The 19794-nt window shown below is 37.0% G+C and overlaps 1 protein-coding gene across 15 annotated transcripts in view; it reads right to left on the bottom strand.

The window, feature by feature from the left end:
- The window catches only part of chd9 (chromodomain helicase DNA binding protein 9), a 117126-nt gene that overhangs the window by 95855 nt on the left and 1477 nt on the right, over positions 1-19794 (bottom strand). For all 15 annotated transcript variants that reach the window (XM_087261485.1, XM_087261492.1, XM_087261497.1 and 12 more), the window contains exon 2: positions 5527-7204. In XM_087261485.1, coding sequence (XP_087117611.1) covers positions 5527-7071 — 1545 coding nt within the window. In that variant the 5' untranslated portion in view covers positions 7072-7204. The remainder of the gene's footprint in view (positions 1-5526; positions 7205-19794) is intronic.

Here is a 19794-nt window from a genome sequence, read left to right as displayed (position 1 = left end):
ATGCATTAAGAGCATGCATTCACTGAGATTAAACTAATATTGCAGCTCATGAAAAGACCGTTACTGCTATTAAGATGACGTATATGCAAATAAGTCATGTCAATATCATCTGTGCAATATCAGACACCACCCCTGAGAACACATAATAGGGCCGATAAATTAAAATCAAAGAAATCCTCTGGCTTTTTCCTTTTTTTTGCTGTATCGAAAACATACCGAACCGTGCGTCGTATCAAACCGAACTGTGATTTTTGTGAACCGTTGCACCCCTAAAATTTAGGCTTGAGCTCAGATCTTAAACTGTCAAATTAAGAACTGAATCCATGGAGTCACTGTAGAAATTGAAGTAATTCCTGACACAAAGGCATTTTTATAACACCTTCATTGGTTGTTCTATTTATTTTAACTCACTCACTCAGCATGTCTGTAATTACTTAAAGCACATGGGCTGAAGCTGAATTATATTCATTCTAAGGTAAAACCATATTGCATAGGATACTCAAGTGATAATGTTCATTTATTTTATATTAGATTACTATTTATTTATACTATATACTAGAGCTGCAAAATTAATCGTTAAAAGATCGTGATCTCGATTCGACCCCCGAGACGATCTTAATCCAGCATTTCTACGATTCTGTCAATCATATTTTCAAGCTCAGGTGAGAAGAAAAGGCGGCTGCACGAGTCTTCATTGTTTCACACACGTTGCTCAGTGACATTGACACCTCCAAATGATGTTGAATGAGTCACATACTGTATTTATAAGGTATAATTCACCTAAAAATGTAAATTTTGTCTTTATATAACGATGTTTTCGAACATCACACGTGATATGAGCTGCTGACCGTGAGCTGTTATCACAGAGAGGGCGCGCGCTCTTCTTAATGATAGACACACGCGCGTCTACTTTATTGAACAGAACCTGCATATGTTGCGAGTATCAGGTAATACAGTTGTAAATAATATTCTGTTTGTGGCACAGAGTGATCGTTTGGGAGCCGCGCGCGAAGTATGAACAAGCAACCGAAACTGTGCACTTCATTTATATGATCATATCGCATTTTAGAGTTATAATTATGACAAGCATTTGATGTTTTTTCTTTCATAGTGAACACACAGTTGTGCATGAAAATAAATGTTTACAGTGTCAGCATAACTACTCTAGCCTCTATATTGTTAAATATAATCTGATAATGGCAAATGTCTCGATTTTACCAGTGAATAAAATTGTCTAATTTGACAGATTGCAAGCATATATCTCAAACATAATAATTGAGCATCATAATTATTATAAGTAAAATATAATTATTTATAGAAACCAGTAGACTTACACATAATATTGTTATCGATGTTGTGCCATATGTTTGTTTTTACCATACCTTTATTTTACATCTACAGAATCGAGAGAAAATCGTGAAAAATCGTGCAGCTCTACTACATACTAATTATATTAAGCAATTTATTTAAAAGATAAATATAAATTGAGTTTAGCATTTCACGGCACTTTAACTATAAATGAGGGTTGATGGCAAAATCTATTTAATTGTAAAAGCAAGAAACAAGCATGCAAAATTTACAATAGAAGTTTATATCCAACACGTACAGTACCGATAAAATCTCCCTTATGAGCTGATAATCAATATGGTAAAATTAAGTTTTTATTGACCAAGAAAGAAGAAACACTTCTCTCAATTTTCCGTGTGGAAGAACAAGAGCACTAGCACTAGGTGTATTTGTGCACACGGCTGACGGCAAGAGCATGCCATGTGCCAAGCAAAGCTAGTGGAAAGTGTTCACGATATGTGTGTGTGTGTGTGTGTGTGTGTGTGTGTGTGTGTGTGTGTGTGTGTGTGTATGTGTGTGTTTGAATGTGGCAGGCTGGCAGCTGAATCACTGAGCCTCAACTCCCTGTGTCAGCAGCAAAGAGCTGAGGGAAAAGACTGATGCTCCTGCATCGAGAGAGAGAGAGAGAGAGAGAGAGAGAGAGAGAGAGAGAGAGAGAAATAAAGAGACAGACAGAGAGAAGTCGACACTGTCAGGAAGTATCGCTGAAAGCACTGCCTGCTGCTTGCGATCATAGACCAGACAGCACTCCTGTTCTCTTCTCTCTCTATCATTCTCTATTTCCCTCAGGAAACCTCATTATCAACATCTCCCTTCTGCCTGCACTCGCACACAAGCACTAATCTCACATCAACACACACAGACAGAAAAACCACAAGCCAGACCCACACTGGCCAGCCAGAGTGCACCTCCTGCTATCCTATGGTTGGCCTGACCCACATCTTGTTATAGCCTTAAGTATGCTTAGCCCCAGTAAGTCCTAAACACCACTGCAACTCCTAATCGGCTGCTAGAGTACCTGTCTGCAGGCTCTTGACAAGAGAGGCAGTTCTGTCTTGTCCTTTTATTATGTACAGTTAAACACTACAATGTAGCCTGTTGTCTATGCAATGTGTTGTCTGCTTGGCAACATATGGGGGATCGTTTTATTATCACTTCTATATAGGGATGGGCGATATGGCCTTTAAAAAAAAAAAAAAAAAAATCACAGATTTTTTCACAAAAATTCAATTTATGATTTAAGGTCCTTTCATTGTAAACAGTAAAAATGTTACATTACTGGACATAATAAGACATGACATAACACCAGTGTAACTTCATGCAATTCGATAGATAGGAGGACAAAGTTCTGATAATGTGCAAACAAAACATATAACAGCATTAAATATTAGTACATTTGAGCATCAGGTGCTTATTTGTTTTGCTGGTTTTGGTTTGATCATCCTTTCATTTTTCTAAATGTTCTTATTCAGAAAGACAATCTACTACCTAAATCTGTATCTGCATGCATTTGCTGTATTTTCCACAGTATACTGTCTACCGACACCATGTTTTTTTTGCGACTTACATTCCTGCTGCATCCGTAATCACTTTCCATAGACATAAACCATAAACAAACCAGTTCTTAATCATGCCGAGTTAATAATGGCACGGCGATTCTGAGCAGGCTTATTTAAACACATTTTGCAGTGGGGTGTTGTTTATTTGTTTATTTTGTCCAACGCTGAAAAAAAAAAAAGTCAAACCAATTATATAGGGGTGTCAAAATTAATTGTTTCTCAGATGCAGTGCAATGCAGACGCAATCAATTTGGTAAAGGTTTAGCTGTAATCATAACCAGTTATTACGTACTGACGTCATTTATCACATTTGCGTTATGTCGGTAGCTTACTATGGCAAGGGAGGCGACGTGAGTAACTAAAACACATTAATTACTTAAAAAGCAATTAACTGTGCACAATTCCCTGCTTGTGTGTGTGCTGGACAGTCGTTCACTAACAGGTAAGTATATCAAAACCCAGATAGGAAAAAATGAAAGCAGTAAACTCTCTTTCTCCCTCTCTCTCTGTGGCCCCTTTGACCTGCTGGCATGTTCGTGAGGTGACGTTATATCTCCTTTCCTCGGCTGTTACATCAAAAACGTTACTTGTGGATCCAGACAGGAGTGTTTTTGCAGAGCAAGTTTTCTCCACTGCGTCACTGTGTATAATTGATCAGCTGATCATAGCAGTCGTTTAACATCAGTGTCTCCGTGTCACTAGCTACTTTTCCATCCACCTATTTTTATGACCATTTTGGATATGCACATAAAAAAAATGGTTGATGGAAATGCCAAGATATTTGGTGCCAATTAGTCAGGAGGTGACGATTTTGTTCGCTTTCACTCGTTGGATGGAAACGCTGCTTTATTCGCACATCTTTTATGCGATAATCTAGTTTTGCGCATAAAGTTAATTCGCATCTTTGGATAGAAACATAGCACCAGAGGCGCGCTAGCCATTATGGCCAATCGCAGCCTTTTCTGTTGAGCACGTGACCAATCATAGGCGTTTAAGAACTCGCTCAACAACGCTCAAAAAGCAGGAGGAACAATATTTACATTAGTTTATTTGCTTTTAGTGCTCATGTTGTTCTATGCCTGTGCTTCAGTTTTGTTTGATGTATTCAAAAAGAGTGTTCATTGAGAAGGTAAAATTTAAGATACAGTTCAAGTATCTGACTGTTTGTATTAATAGTTAAAATTGTATTGCAAATAATAAAAAAATATGAATATAGTTATACATTTTAATACCAGAACTAGTGTGTTGCTGAGTAAAATATCAAATTGTTTACGGAAAGCATTGTCAATGCACTGTGATGCACTGAGATCTGAGAATGAACTGTGAGACCAGTGTAGATTCACAGCCCTATAATTATAAATAGCTGATAACACTGTACCTTTCTTAGAAATTAGATGGTGCTCATTGCTATGTTGTTTGTGTATTTCTATGGCAATATAAGGAGAACTATAGGAGCCCAGAGGAGTATTGGTTAGGGGTGTCAAAATTAATTGTTTCTTCGGTGCACCACAATGCAGATGCGGACAATTCGGTATCAGTTCAGTAATAATCATAACCGGTTATTACATACTGACATCATTTGTCTCACATACTCTATGTCACGGTAAAATACTATGGACGAATAATTAAAATGCAGAAACTCTGTACTGAAACAGTACTCTTCACTTTTCACTGCATGTTTGCTTAGCAGTCTTTCATTGACACTGAGGTTAAGGCAGAAGCCCCTATTTATGGAGAAAATGAAAGTAAACTCCACTTCTCTCTCTCTCTCTCTCTCTCACTCTCTCTCTCACTGTGGCCACTTTGACCTGCTGGTGTGACGTTTCCTCTCCTCTCGGCTGTTACAGCTATACCTGTGGATCAGACTCGAGCGTGTCTGCAGAGCGAGTTTTCTCCACCACGTCTATCATGGATCAGCTGTGATTGTTGCTGCTGTTTATCAGCATTTATCACTCATCGTTGAACAGCGCTAGAGCCAAATGCAGCACTTTCTGAACGAGTAACCCATCACAGGCGTGAACAACCCACTCGACAACACTCAAGTAATATTTACATTAGTTTATTTGCTATAAATGCTCATGTTGTTCTGTGCATGTACTTGAGTTTTGATTGATGTATTCAAAAAGCTTGTATTAAAGGACAGCATTGTATTACATATACATTTAAAATGTATTTAAAAATTATACATTTTAAAACAAGAATTCTTGTGCTGTGAAGTAAAATATAAAATTGTGTATGTATCATCAATGCACCATGATACACAGAGATATCGAATTGAACCGAAACGATGGCATGATAATCGTAACCGAACCAAACCGTGAGACCAGTGTACACCTCTAGTATTGGTGGATGCTAGAGAGAAAAATCGCTTTTCTAACAAATCAATGTAAACTATTTATTCAAGTTATTTGATAAAATAGATTTATCCCCTAGCCATATCTATGGTGGAGTTAAACACCATTAACAACAACAAAAATCATTGCAAATCATTTATGTTCCTTTAAAATAAGCCAAAACTGACAGATCATAGCTGTGAAATTTGACTCACTCAAACATCTCCGCACTGAACTTTTCAAGCCATACAAAAGAAGATACAAGATCTGAGAACAGCTTCTCTCACCTGTGCATTGTAAACCAGTGGCACATCCTCCACCTCCTCTTTTACTTCTCTGCTATTCCTGACCCCTGCATTTACCCAAGAGTGACTGGAGCTCTCTTCCTGATCTAGTGCCTCCAGCTGGGGCAGCAGCTCATCCTCCAAAAGGTCGGGAGCTTCACCCAGGTCATCAAGTCTTTGATCATGTTGCTCTCCAAGCAAGGCCTCCTCCAGCGAATGAAATGCATTACTACTGTTTAAGCTCTGGTTTGTTACCAAAGGCACATCGCAGGTCCTTTGCTCGGTCATAGAGAAGGGAGTATCTGCGGAAAAAGAGGTCAGCCCATCTGGGAACACCTCAGAGGAGCTGAATAGATCCTGGTCTGATTTGGAGCTACTTATGGGGCACTGTTGTGCTGGACTGCCCATTATTGGGACTTGTTGATTATGTTCTAATCCAGATGTAGACAGAAAAGGACAAACGGTATCCAAAAGATTTGAAGCTGATGATGAGATGGTTGTAGAAGATGTTGTCCTAGATACTAGGGCAGAGGAGTAAGACTGAGTTGCATTTACTATAGGGGGAGGCTGACTGGTCAGAGCATAACAAGCAGTGGAATAGGATGAAGCATGAGTAACTGAGTCAGTCTGGAAAGAACTGGTTGCAGAGGGAGATTGAACAGGAAAGGTCAGGCCATTGTCTTCCATCCTTGGACCTGTAGTAAACCCTTGAACTCTTTGGGTTGCCTGAAAGCCAGTGTGTTGCTGAGAAGCCATAGGCATCATAGAGGACTCAATATACTGTTTGGACTGTGAATGGCCTCCAGGGGCAACCGTAGGGTGAAAAGAACTACCCTCTACACTTAGCGAGTTGTGGTGGCCTTGTTGGGAGTTATTTGGCAGGATGTTGTCCTCATAGTAAAAACGGGTATGCTCCTGATAGTTCTTGCCAATGTTGGGTAGCCCTTGATGGGCTATTTGTTGGTGACGCAGCTGTAACTGGTTTGTCACTGGGTGTTGATTGAGACTGTGCTGTCTCTGCTGAAGATGCTGGTGACTATACTGCTGATGTTGAGCTTGATGCTGCTGAAACTGTTGTTGCTGCTGAAATTGTTTATGCTGAAGTTGTTGATGGTGGAGTTGTTGGTGGGGTTGATGGTGCTGATGGTAGTTATTCCCTTTTTGATCATGGTTTCCCCACATGGGGCTGTTGTGAAGAAAAATTCCATTGGTCTGAGGCACTTGATTCAGGGAATGCCCTTGAAATTGTTGTTGTGCCAAAAATGTTCTTGCGTCATTGCTATCTGCATCTGGACCAGGAAAAGACTGTTCCATTGAAGTCTGTGCTTTCATAGTGTCAAAATGCCCCACTGGCTGACTGTATGGTATCCCATGTTGAACGATTGATGATCTGGACCCTGCATCCACCACCAAACTAGGACCCAAGGCAAGTTCATCATCCAAGGACACAGTCCCAGGGTTAAACCCTGAATCATCCTGGACTAGACCATCAAGCCCTCCCCCAAATATGTTAGGGTCATCAAAAAAGTCCATGATGGGGTCAGTCATTGTACGAGTTCAGTGCATGAAGTGTCTGCCCCCACAGCAAGCCCTTTGACAGGACTGCTGAATTCAACAGGCAGCCAAAGACTGTCAGAGACTGCTGAACCACTGTGGGTCCATCACCAAGTATGGCTGCAGTCTAGAAAAAAAACAAAGAAATAAACAAAGTTATACAAACTTTAGTAATACAATACATTCATGGCATTCAAAAAATTGAACTTCAACAAAATTTTTATACATTAATTTTATTAATTTATATTTATTCATTTATTCTCTTCAAATGAGTTTGATTTTTAACAGTTTTCTTGGTTTAAATACACAATTTTCTTGGAGCTATCAAATTTCATAAAACTATTTTTTCTCCACATTTGTCAAATTTCAGGATTGTGGTTATGACATTTTAATTTAAATTATTTTTGCTTCTGTAATTTCAATTCCTGTTAGCTAACAAACAATTTGCAATCTACTGTAGCTTCCAACACATTTATTAATGCAGATTATGTGTGATTTTACACTCCAGTACCAAGTTTTTTCATCATTTATGTAAGGATGTTGACCCAGTAATGAGATTTAATGACCAATTATAGGCGTTTAAGAACTAAAAAAAACAAGCATTATTATTAACTTTTGTCTATTTGTTCTAAACGCTCATGTTGTCTCTATTTGTCTATTTGTTCTAAATGCTTTGTGCCTGACTTGCCTATCAGTTTTCTATGAGCAGGTGCAATTTAAAGGTTCAGCCTTATATATCTGATTGTAGGGCTGGACAATAAAATCGGTATCAATATTTATTGACCGAACACCATGGTCAATAAAAAAGATTTGGTATGTAGTTTTGGCATGAAGCGCTATAGTTTTATTAAAATATGGCTACTGAGCATGCACCCTAAAAGCAATGCCAATAAACTAGAGTGTCAGTTTGTCATTTCCAATGAAAGTGTGGGACTTGCATGACGTGCGTATGCAAGCGATGCGCACATATTGTATTTTTGGGCATTTTTTAGGTGCACCTAGTTGAAAACATCAAAAATTTTCCAAATACCGCAAGCGCACCGTAATTCATTTAAGTAGAACTTTGTATGGAATACGCATTTCATTGATAACGGCAGACTAATTACCTCAAACAAACACAGAACATCCAAACAGTGCAGTGCTTTTTACTTTTCTCCATAAACCTGTCATCCTCTGAGAAAACACTTGATGGTCGCTTAGTTGCAAGAGACGCCGGAGAAAGCCATTGTAATGGTCAAGGAAGCCATGTGCTCGCGCTTGCACTTCAGGTCAGAATAGCAACACATGTCAAAATGAGTGTGTTGGCTAGCAGCAGTGGGGAGATTTGAAATTAATAAAGGATTGTAAGGATGTCGCCAGAAGGGGCTTTTGATTTCTTTTCTTGTGCATACCAGCCACTAGATACCCATCTGAAAGAGTTTTTAGTATAGGGGGTAATGTAGTCATTCAATTTCATAATTTGTAATGTTGCAATATGTATGTGAATAATGATGGCTGGTCCCTTTACTTGAAAGCTCAGATTTAATAATCATAGTTTGTTATGTTTAAAGGTTTATTATATAATTATTATTTACACCTTACAGAAGTTGATCTACCTTTGTAACAATTTATCAAGTTTAAGAGTTTAATTTATTATAAAGAGATCAGATATTTTGTTTAAATATTTTTAGTTTTTGACTATTAAAATTAAGAAGGTTGTGGTGACGCAGTGGGTAGCACGATCGCCTCACAAAAAGAAGGTCACTGGTCCAAGCCTCGGCTGGGTCAGTTGGCATTTCTGTGTGGATGTTCTCCACGCGTTCGAGTGGGTTTCCTCCAGGTGCTCCGGTTTTCCCCACAAGTCCAAAGACATGCGCTATAGGTCAATGGGGTAAGCTAAAATTATTCCTAGTGTACAGTATGTGTGTGATTGAGTGTGTATGGATGTATCCCAGTGATGGGTTGCAGTTGAAAGGGCATCCGCTGCATAAAACATATGCTGGATAAGTTGGCGGTTCATCCCGTTGTGGCAACCCCAGATTAATAAAGAGACTAATCCGAAAAGAAAATGGATGACTATTAAAACTATTTGCCTTACTAATGTTGCTAAATTGAAATAAAGTGTATAAATTAAAAAACCCTAATATTCCCTATTGTATTGGTAAAAAATATTTAATAATTATCAATATCAAATGATATAAACATAATATTGTATAAATATCGCCAAGAGCTATCTGATTGCTTATATTAAAAGACAAAATTGTATTAATCTAAAGTTAATTTCAAAATTGAGAGTGAAAGCATTGTCAGTGCATCATGATATCCAAGTGAACTGCATTAATAACATATTAATTGTAACCGGACCTAAACGTGAGACCAGTATAAGTTCACACATCTAGAACATCCACATCTCAGCAAAGCCTGAGTCTCCCAGAATGATGTTAATTCTATTTGACTGAACAAAACCTAATAAGAAATGGAGATTTCCATCTTGCTGAAATGGAATGGAATGCAGGATAAAATCTACAGGAGGGCAAACCTTCAGAAGAAGAACTGGGCATGTGACATACTACTTCAAATCCCCTACCCCAACGTTACATCACTCCTTAACTAGATACAGTACTGCATTGATAATCTAACATGCTCATCTGGCAATAAACTCTTCCACAGCACCCTGGGGCCTGAAAGAGGTGAAAGGGGAAGGAATGTCTGGGGAACATTTGGGACTATTAGTGGAACACAAAAACAGGCATTACAACAAGCACTGCAGCTGAACAGCTTTCAGCACCAGACAAAAACCAGGTGCTTCGCACTCCCCTCAGGCTTCCCTCAGCTATGTTTGAGAGACAGCGAGTGGAAACTGCCTAACTCTTGGTCAAGCCCTGATCAGGAGCGCAACGGGAGTGACTAGAGCTGTGTGGGACATACAGACAGCTCATTCCATTTCATGCACACATGAACGCACACGCAACCGGACAGAGAGGGTGAGAGAGAAACAGCCGGTCCTGACCAACAGCGGCTGTGGAGGAGGTCAGTCACGACCTGATGACTCACAACACACACAGATAAACAATATGACAGTGCACTGAAACCTAGACACAGTCCATTACTACAGTACCACTTTGTGGTTTTAGTCTTTTTTTCTCTATATATACCATTAAGCTTGCAATTTTAAAACTAACAAACCAACACAGATTTTTATTCACAGATCAGAAAGGGAAGAGTAACACTGTTATTTCACATCTAAATTATGATGATTTATACTGATGTTATTTTTTAGTAAAATTATTTAAGAGTATGTATTGAGTAAGAGCCTTTCCACTGGGCAGAAAAATAGGCTGAAATGTTGTCTTATCTCAACTTAACTGCAAACTCACAGCTCTGTGTGGGAATTTTCAATCATACAGTGCCTGTCACTATTGCTCAAAACTACACGGCATCCAGCCATTACCTAGAGTTTGCTTAAGTGAACGGTTTTACAGGTAGTACACCTGCCACAAACCAGGAAGAATTTAGGCAGATACATTGTATATGAGGCTTATCATTTTAAGACATCTGTATGAAACTGATATATTTATTCTGACAGTATCTTAAAAAATAATAATAAAAAAAAGCTTTTCTTTATTGATCATTTTAATATGTTTTTTGAACACATCAGCATATTAGAATGACTTCTGAAAGATAATGTGAAATGCTGAAGGCTCAGTAACAGCTGCTTAACATTCATCTTTGCTGTAACAAATATAAATTGAACTTAAAAGCAATATTTTGTTTTGCACTAAACCGGTTTCCACCACAGTCCAAAAACATGTGGTTCAGGTGAATTGGGTAATCTAAAAATTGTTCGTAGTGTATGTATGTGTGCATGAGAGTGGATAAGTTGGCGTTTCATTCCACTGTGGCGATGCCAAATTAATAAAATTAATAAAATTAATTTTTCAAGACGTTTTTCCAGATTCAAACCCAAGGGATTTTCACTGGCGTTGAGCAGAAAAGTGTGCAAAAATCACTACTTGACGTTAGATGGCGCTACACAACTTTAAGCTTCTGACACCCACTTGTAACACAGAAGAAGAAGACAAAGTTGACACGCTTGTTGTCATGGATGGTTCAAGTAGCAGCTCCAGCTCTAGCAATGAAGAAATGATTATTTTTCACCGTTGCAATAAGCCCAAGTTCATATCCTTTTTTGGGCATCTTTTTCCATGTGCGCTCCCGCTCGCATTGACAGTTTTGCACTTGAGCGCCTCTAAGTGGTGTTTACTGTAACTTCAGCAGCTCCGTGAACGTGAACAAAAGTGCCATTTTTTTTTAAAGACACTTTTACGTCTGTAGTTTTGCGCGTTGGTGTGCATGATCACATTGGCGCCCTTTATTTAGTCACGAGGCATTAAACGCGAGCGAAAAAGGTCTCAATGTGCACTGGTCTTTACTGTTTTTTCTGTACAATTCAGTTTATATAAATGCAGGATTTTGGACAATTGCAAAACAGATTTATTTGTTTTTAAAAAAAGGTCCCCCTTTATAATTAGTGGCCTTAACAAGTATGTAAATTAATAATTTGTTACCATGTACTTATTTTGTATATACGTTTTTATAATGTACTTCTGATTGCTATACCTGCATGTAGTTATAACTGTAATTGATTCATTCATTTTCCTTTGGCTTAGTCCCTTTATTCATCAGGGGTTGCCACAGTGGATGCCCTTCCAACTGCAACCCAGTACTAGAACAGTAACATCCATACACACTCATTCACAAACATACACTACAGCCAATTTCGTTTGTTGTTTGTAGTTTTTTAAGTTAGTCTTTGAACTGTGGGGAATACCGCAGAACCCGGAGGAAACCCATGCTAACACAGGGAAAACATTAAAACTCCACACAGAAATACCAACTGACCCAACCGAGACTTAAACCAGCAACCTTCTTGCAGTGATGAACTAAACACTGAGCCATCGTGTCGCTCACACCTGTAATTAATTTCTGTAACTACATTTATAACCCTCCCACTTAACCCAACCTTAAACCCATACCACCAAACTTTTGCCAAACCTTACTCCTATCCCACCACAACAGCACCAGATGTGTTCTACAATACATTTTGAACACATTAGTTTATAGAAGCTAAGAACACGTAATATAAAGTGGCACCAAATTTTTATCTGTTCCCCTGCAGTTTTGAGGAACAGTTTAGGAAGAAATCAGTTTTTTATCAATATATTAAACTTGTGTATTTGGTCCTAAAGTAGATTTTATCAAAAATATTTGCATAAACTTTAAATGTACAATCATTTCAAAGTTATATTCTGTAAATATTGTTTATATTTACTCAAGTTATTGAAAAACAACTATTTATGGGATTTATTATTCCAGTATTGCAGAAAAACTGATTGAGAATGTTTACATGGACACCAATAATACAATTTTAATATGATTAAGACAATACTGGGACATCAAACTATTATCGTCATGTAGGATTTTCGCTGCATTTTGCGACAGGATAGTCTCCACAACTGCAGCTGTTTGACACTATTCTCTGCACCTACTGAGTCAGTGGAGGCCCACAGACACCTGCATGGCAAAATGCGGAGGTGTTTTCCATACGGTGTGCGGTATAAAATTCCATTAAAACAACAGTCTTCCAGCAATTCATACTCGCAACCAATATTATAATTTGTCACAGGGCGTATGAGTGAAATGTTCCTAAATGAAAGTGCCAAACTGCAGTTAAAGTTGACTAATTAAAAATGAAACTACAGAGGAAATGTGGATAACAGGGTGACGCAGTGACATTAATCAAATTATGTGCTGTAACATAAAACGGGATCATAAAAGGGAAATTCAAAAAGCAACTCGTGTAAACACCTTAATAATTTATATTGTCAGATTCAGATTAAGGCAAATATTTCGATTACTGATGTCCATGTAAACATAGTCATTGATGCAACATTACTGAGGCAGCAATGGTTTCCTGGCGGCTCTAAAAAAATTGGCAGAGACACAACAAACCTGAACAGATTTATGTAAACATTCATTGCCAATGTTCCAAGCCCAGACAGGCTATACTATTTTTGATCACCCTCTTTGGCTGTGAAGACTTATATCGACCAGCTTCCTAGGTTAAGCATCCACCCAGAAACATTTCTTGTGAGAGGAGAGGTCAGAGGTGTGCTCCAGAAAACTGCATCAGTCCACAGCTGAAAGACACACTGATAAGAGCCTTGCCGTCGCAGGCCATTAGCCCTGCACTATCTGTACAAGCAAAAACACATGCGACTTCCTACTACTGAAAAACCCTGCGACCCCCCTCCCCCAACATACAGATTATATCTTACACGAGAGTCTCTTTCCAAGAGTAACCTACGGCGTCCCGTCCTATTTACATCTCTGCAATTTGCCTAGCATCCCAGGTTCAGAAAAGAGTCACTTATGAGTCAATGCACTTCACAAATCTAATGCACCGGTCTTTTTCATGCCAGCGAGAGTGCATGACTTCAACAAGATGAGGCAAAGTTGGGTGTTAGCCCTGCTGGTCTTGGACTGCACGCAGCAATGCATTTCCGCTGTGAAATTGCCCTCTGACAGATGCCAAGTCATATATGCTGAATTGTGACTCATCCAAAGAGCAGGTACTGTCAGAGGTTGCCTTGTGCCAATCAAAAAATCTGAGACTAGAGCTGTTTTTGACTATGGTGAGGTTTTTTTCTGGCCGAGTGAAGCTGATCTTAGACCACCCCTATCAAGTAACCTCTTTTTTTAGTGATTCAATTTCCCACAGCACAGCCATGCTTTAACCAACAAGACAGGTGTCGAGTGAAGTTTCAACTTCCACATCAAAAGTGGAACAACAGAAGAAACAAACAGCTTTTTTTCTGCAATTTCTTGCACTTTGACTGCAGAACAGCAATATATGCAAATTTTTTAAGCAAAATTTTAATGAAATATCAAACACTCAAAATTAATCAAATATAATTTATACATTTGGCATTTTCATATTTGATTTGACATTTGAATTGTAGGCATTTATCCTTAGAGAATTTAACTGTTGAATTAATTATGACTGAATGAAATTATGACAGTTTTTGCCATCACAAATAACAAAATAAAGAGTCACTTAAAAAAAATAAACAATATTCGCTAATTCATAGGGCTGGGCAGATAAAACGGTATCGATATTTAATGACTGAACACCATTGTCAATAATGATATATAAAAAAAAAAAAAAGTTTGGTATGAAGTGCTATAGCTTTATAAAAAATGTGGCAGCTGAGCGTGCACCTTGGAAGGAATGCCAATAAGCTAAGGGTTGTTTCCAATCGAGGAACACAGCTTGGTGCAATTACTGTGTGATTTCTATAGACAACTTACTGTACAGATGTTAATCAACCTTAAATGTGTAGTAGGTGATATGCCCAAATGCTAACCGGTTAGCATTATATCTTTTAAACAGTCCCTCCCCTGATGCCCAAAGCCAGGCCTCCTGAAATCACGAACGCACGCACCATGACGTGACAGCAGACAACCCACTAGATCATGTCATCTGCCAGTTAGAAATGTGGTTAGCGGTTGGCCGGCGGTGTGCAGGAATTACACTTAATACTAAGCCAAACTTACATGCTATTACAGAGCAAATATTCGGAGTAGCACGGTAAACAATATAGGGACCCCATTACAGGTTATATCTGTTCAAAAATGAACCAATGTTAAATGTTAATATAAAAGCAACTTCACCTCAGTAAAGCAGGCTAGGCCGAATAGTGCTATTAACGTATGTTTTGTTGTTAAACTAAATAAAAATCTACATTATCGATGCTGTAAAAGGTCCCTTATAAAGTTGAAAATAGTCACATCAATCGTTCGCCAGAAGATGTCAGTGGCTGAACAACACTTCTGTGCATATAACCCATTCGTAACAACACAATCTACAACAGCTTTGCCTGACTAAAAAAAGGTTAGGGTTAGGGTAACATTACCTGTCTAAAATAAATACTTGGTGTCATTCTTCTTCCAGCGTGCAAATATAACTCCAATATTGATTCAGGATTTTAAAAAATTTAGATTCAACATTTGATTTTACCACCACTTTGAATGTCTCTCGTGTGCACATGAACACATGGCGTGCATACAGGCGTGTACGAGTAAATGGCGGAGCTGCGTGAACAGAGGTGAGCAGATGTACAAATTACATTTGTTGACAGACAGTTTGGGTTACTTATCAGAATTATGGAATGTTGGTCCGACAATATTTAATTGAATGAACATTTTTAGTTTTATGCCTTACCCAGAATATAAAAATACATATAAATATATTTTGATCATTTACTTCTACCATTACTATTGGAATAAGAGACTTTCAACCAGCACAACAAAAAAATGTTTCTGAAGACAATCACCAACTGCACCTTTAAAGTTTGCTTAGATTTTCAGTGTTAACATTTTATCATTTTATGCACACACTTTGTAACTTTTTTTTTAATAAGTTTGAGCCTCTTTAGAACTTATGTTTATTTTCATATAAGACATAAGAGACTAGATTTGTTCGCTTAATTTTTTGGTTTTTGACTATTATCTATTTTTTTAACTATTTGCCTTAGTAATGTTGGTAAATGAAAATAAAATGGTTAAATAAATTAAAAAAATGAATATATTCCAAAATGGATTATAAAAAAAATATTCAATAATTATCAATATCGAATGATTTTAAACATTATATTGTGATATTTTTCCTGTACTGCTCAGTTCTAATTCTTTACATAAAAGTAAATATAATGACCACATTTTACACACTGATGTCACACCTACATTGCATCCCTTCTGATAAATGTCAGAGAAACAACTAATTCTACAACAAAAAGATTTCACAAATATCTTTAGCATTAAGGCTATAGTAATCTGCATACAAAACAAATCTACCCTGCCACTCATAGTTCATGGCCATTCAGGTCTTGCTGATGCAATTCAAGTCAAGACAAACGCAGTCTTTATATGTTTAACAAATCATTCTGTATTCTCAGCATACTTCTAAACATAAAGCTACACCATATATTAGATCTTACATAAGAGCGGACAAATAATGAACCCGCTTCAATTACAAAATGACAAAAGCCACTCCTCAAAAATGAACTGAAAGAAACAACTGCTTGCCGGTGTACAACATAACACGTGATTAAATAATACAATATAAAAACTAACTTCTTCACAGTGTCAGTTGCCTCATAGGCAATGCTCCAACATATAGTGTCATTGCGCTTAAGGCAACCTGAGTTCAAGTCCCAGTTTGGAGAACTTTCCCGATCCTATCTTACATCGCTCTCTCTCTTTACCTGCTGCCAGTCTATTCAGTCCTGTTTCAGTCCACTGGTTCACACACAAACCACAGTTTCTGGGTCCAAATATTCTATTAGATGCCAAAGTAAACAACAATGCTACACTGTATGCTTTAACAGTATTGAAAATCAAGATTGTAATCTTTATGATCTCAGATGGTCAGACAGTGATGATTCATGTTTTTTTTAAATCTGCAAAATATCAGTGTCTGAGTTCCAGAGACTGTAGTGTACACTAGGCATGGGCCGGTAAAAGATTCTGAAATATGTATTGAACACATTATGTTTTTTCCTGGGAATAATATTCAATATAAATGATACAATCATAAAAATAAAACAAATAAAATAAATTGTTATGTGTAATAACAATTGAATGACACAAAGAGAAAGTACTGAATTAATGAAATGTATTTAAAACTTTATATAAAAGGCTTTTTGGTGGTAGCAGCCTAAAAACGCTTCTCATATGGAGAATGAAGTTGCATGAATTGCTCAGATGTGAGGTTTTCACAGACTTCAACAGTGTAAAAATCTTGATGATTCTGTGGGTTTTGTCTATCAAGTCTGATCTTTAATTTGTACTTCATATTAGATTCAAGTCAGGTGATTGGCCATTTTACAACTTTTCTTTCTCTTAAAGCATTTGAGAGTTTCCTTGGGTCTGTTTTGGATCATTGTCTTGCTGAAATGTCCACCCTGGTTTCATCTTCATCATCCTGCCAATGTAGATGCAGGACTGAAGCAGCTAATATTAATTTACACTGATGAAACGCAGAGGGTTGCTGGATAACTACTGAGAAATTTCAGCTGCTGTCTGGGCTTTCACTGACTTTCTACACCTTCTTTTCTTCATGTGTTCTTTACTTTTTTCATGTGTTATTTCATTTTATTACACATAACTTAATTTGTAAACTAATTCAATTTGTTTTCATTGCTTATATGAATTTCTTTGATTGTTACCAACATCCGGGAAAAATTTCAAGTCAACGACACCTTTAGAAATAGGTTTTCTGAGAAAAAAAGTAAGATGTTGAATACTTAACTTCCCTGCTGTATATTCTTTTTAAATGTCAGGGTCTTTTGTCCCCATTGAACACATTACCATTTTATTTTAAACAACATTTATAAAATTTTGGAAAAATAAACATGTCAATCTAAATAATTCAAATAAACCATTGATTTCTGCTATCTAAATTAGTATCAAAAACACCGATTTCTTTACAACTTAAAAAGACACCTTTAATATCTTTCTTTTATGTGGATATAAATAAGTCACTGCACTGTTCAGCTCTATAGGATTTTGGTCTGTAAGTGATTTTTTTTTTTTAGAAGTTTGCTGAATCGTAGGCTGACCAGTAGCTTCTGATGAAGGTATTTTGCTGCTGGAGATACTGTAGCCCTAAGTAAAAAAATAAATGAATAATCTTTGAAAACAAAACAACAACTTGCATATACCTTGAAAATAACTATAACCGATATAATACATGTAGTTATTGTAACATTTTTCCAAACTACAATAGGAAATTGGTTATCGCCCCATGCCTAATGTAAACAATTATTTTGTAAAAGATTTGCTTCAATGTGTGACAAGATAGTGGTCATAAATGGCTACTGAGATTTGCTCGATTAAAATGAGTTACTGAGGTCTGGAAACAGCGTAACAAGAAGATGAAGGCAAAAAAATTTCCAAACTAAATCTTCTACAATTAACTTGTTTAGATGCAAACGAGATGTTAGGTATTTACATTCAGTCCCAGTCACTAACACTTTGCCAGCGGCTGTTTTTAGTTTAAGAACAAAATTAATAAAATGATAAATATTCATTAATTTCAAGTTGGCAGAACAAGATATTGACTTGATCTAATGGAAAAGTCCTTAAACTATCTTTTATCTCATCATGACTCATGGTGTATTTTTTTTCCAAGCAAAGAAAAATGTATGTGGGCTAAAATTATCCTGTCCCTGCTGGAGTTCCATTGACTCACCACTGAAAGACGTTTTGCCTCCTGATGTATGTTCAACAGCATTTTAGATGGAGGTGGGTGACAAGGTATTTATTGTTTTTAGTTGAAGTGGATCTCCTTATTCCAAAACCTCTAGCTGATTTAGTTTACTGTGAATCATAATTTGCGTATATTACAATGAAACACTCCATACACATTGAATTAAGTTCTCAGTGTTTCCTTTTATATAAGCACTTATGAACCGATGATTTTATCCACAGTGTCTCTGAGGTCATTCACACAGGATGCTTTCTTGTTTCCATCTGTTTTTTAAATGGATTTTTTCTACATAAACAGCATTAATCAAAAGCATCAATTAGGGAAAAAAGATAAGAAAATGTTGTTGTATACAATACAATCGAGATTCTCATTACAAAAATATTCTCTGTCCAAAAGCTCTAGTTTTCTAGCTTTTTCTAGACTATTTAAAATCTCTGTGTGAATAATTACCATTATGAATTATTATTTGAACCAGTTATATTGACTAGACCTAAAACTAATAATGGCAGCACGGTGGCTCAGTCTGTTGCACAATCGTCTTATAGCAAGAAGGTCGCTGGTTCAAGTCCCGGCTGTGTCAGTTGGCATTTCTGGAGTTTGCATGTTCTCCCCGTGTTTGTGTGGGTTTCCCCCACAGTCCAAAGACATGTGGTACAGGTGAATTGGATAAGCTAAATTGTTCGTAGTGTATGTGTGTGAATGTAAGAGTGTATGGGAGTTTCCTGATGTTGGGTTGCAGCTGGAAGGGCATCCGCTGCGTAAAACATATGCTGAATAAGTTAGCAGTTCATTCCACTGTGGCGACCCCTGACAAATAAAGGGACTAAGCCAAAAAGAAAATGAATGAATGAAACTAATAATGAACATTAGCTGATTTTAGAATGCTGGTACTGTAAAAAATTAATGATTTATTGAAGAGGACCTGTCAGGTTCTCAGAAATACACATTGTTATACGATTGATGTGGTCTATATAATGACGGTGAACTACTAAGATCATACAACTCTAGTTTACTTGCCATATCCACTATTGGAGCAAAGCAAATCTGTACATGAAAATGGAATTCACTACTTTTCTGCACTCAGCCTTTTCAAAAAGCATTTCCTTTTCCCTTAAAAAATGCAGTAAAATCGCAATAAGACATTTATTTACGTCTATTTCATTATTTCCATTAATAATAAATTATTGTTATTAAGATAATAACAATTATTAATTATTAAGATAATAAGATAATTATTAAGATAATAATGAATCTAATTTTGCACAGGCATATTATTATCTCAGAATGACACTCAATATATCAGAAAAACAGTATAATAAACAAATGAACAAATTTAAAATCTGTTATAATAAAAAAAAATGTTAACTGAAGCTAACCAGGACTGCCAGGACCTTACATCACAAGGA

Source organism: Danio rerio, chromosome 7, assembly GCF_052040795.2.
Source record: "Danio rerio strain M-AB ecotype USA chromosome 7, GRCz13ab, whole genome shotgun sequence".
NCBI classification, from domain to species: Eukaryota; Metazoa; Chordata; class Actinopteri; order Cypriniformes; family Danionidae; genus Danio; species Danio rerio.
This window is presented reverse-complemented; position numbering and strand designations above follow the sequence as displayed.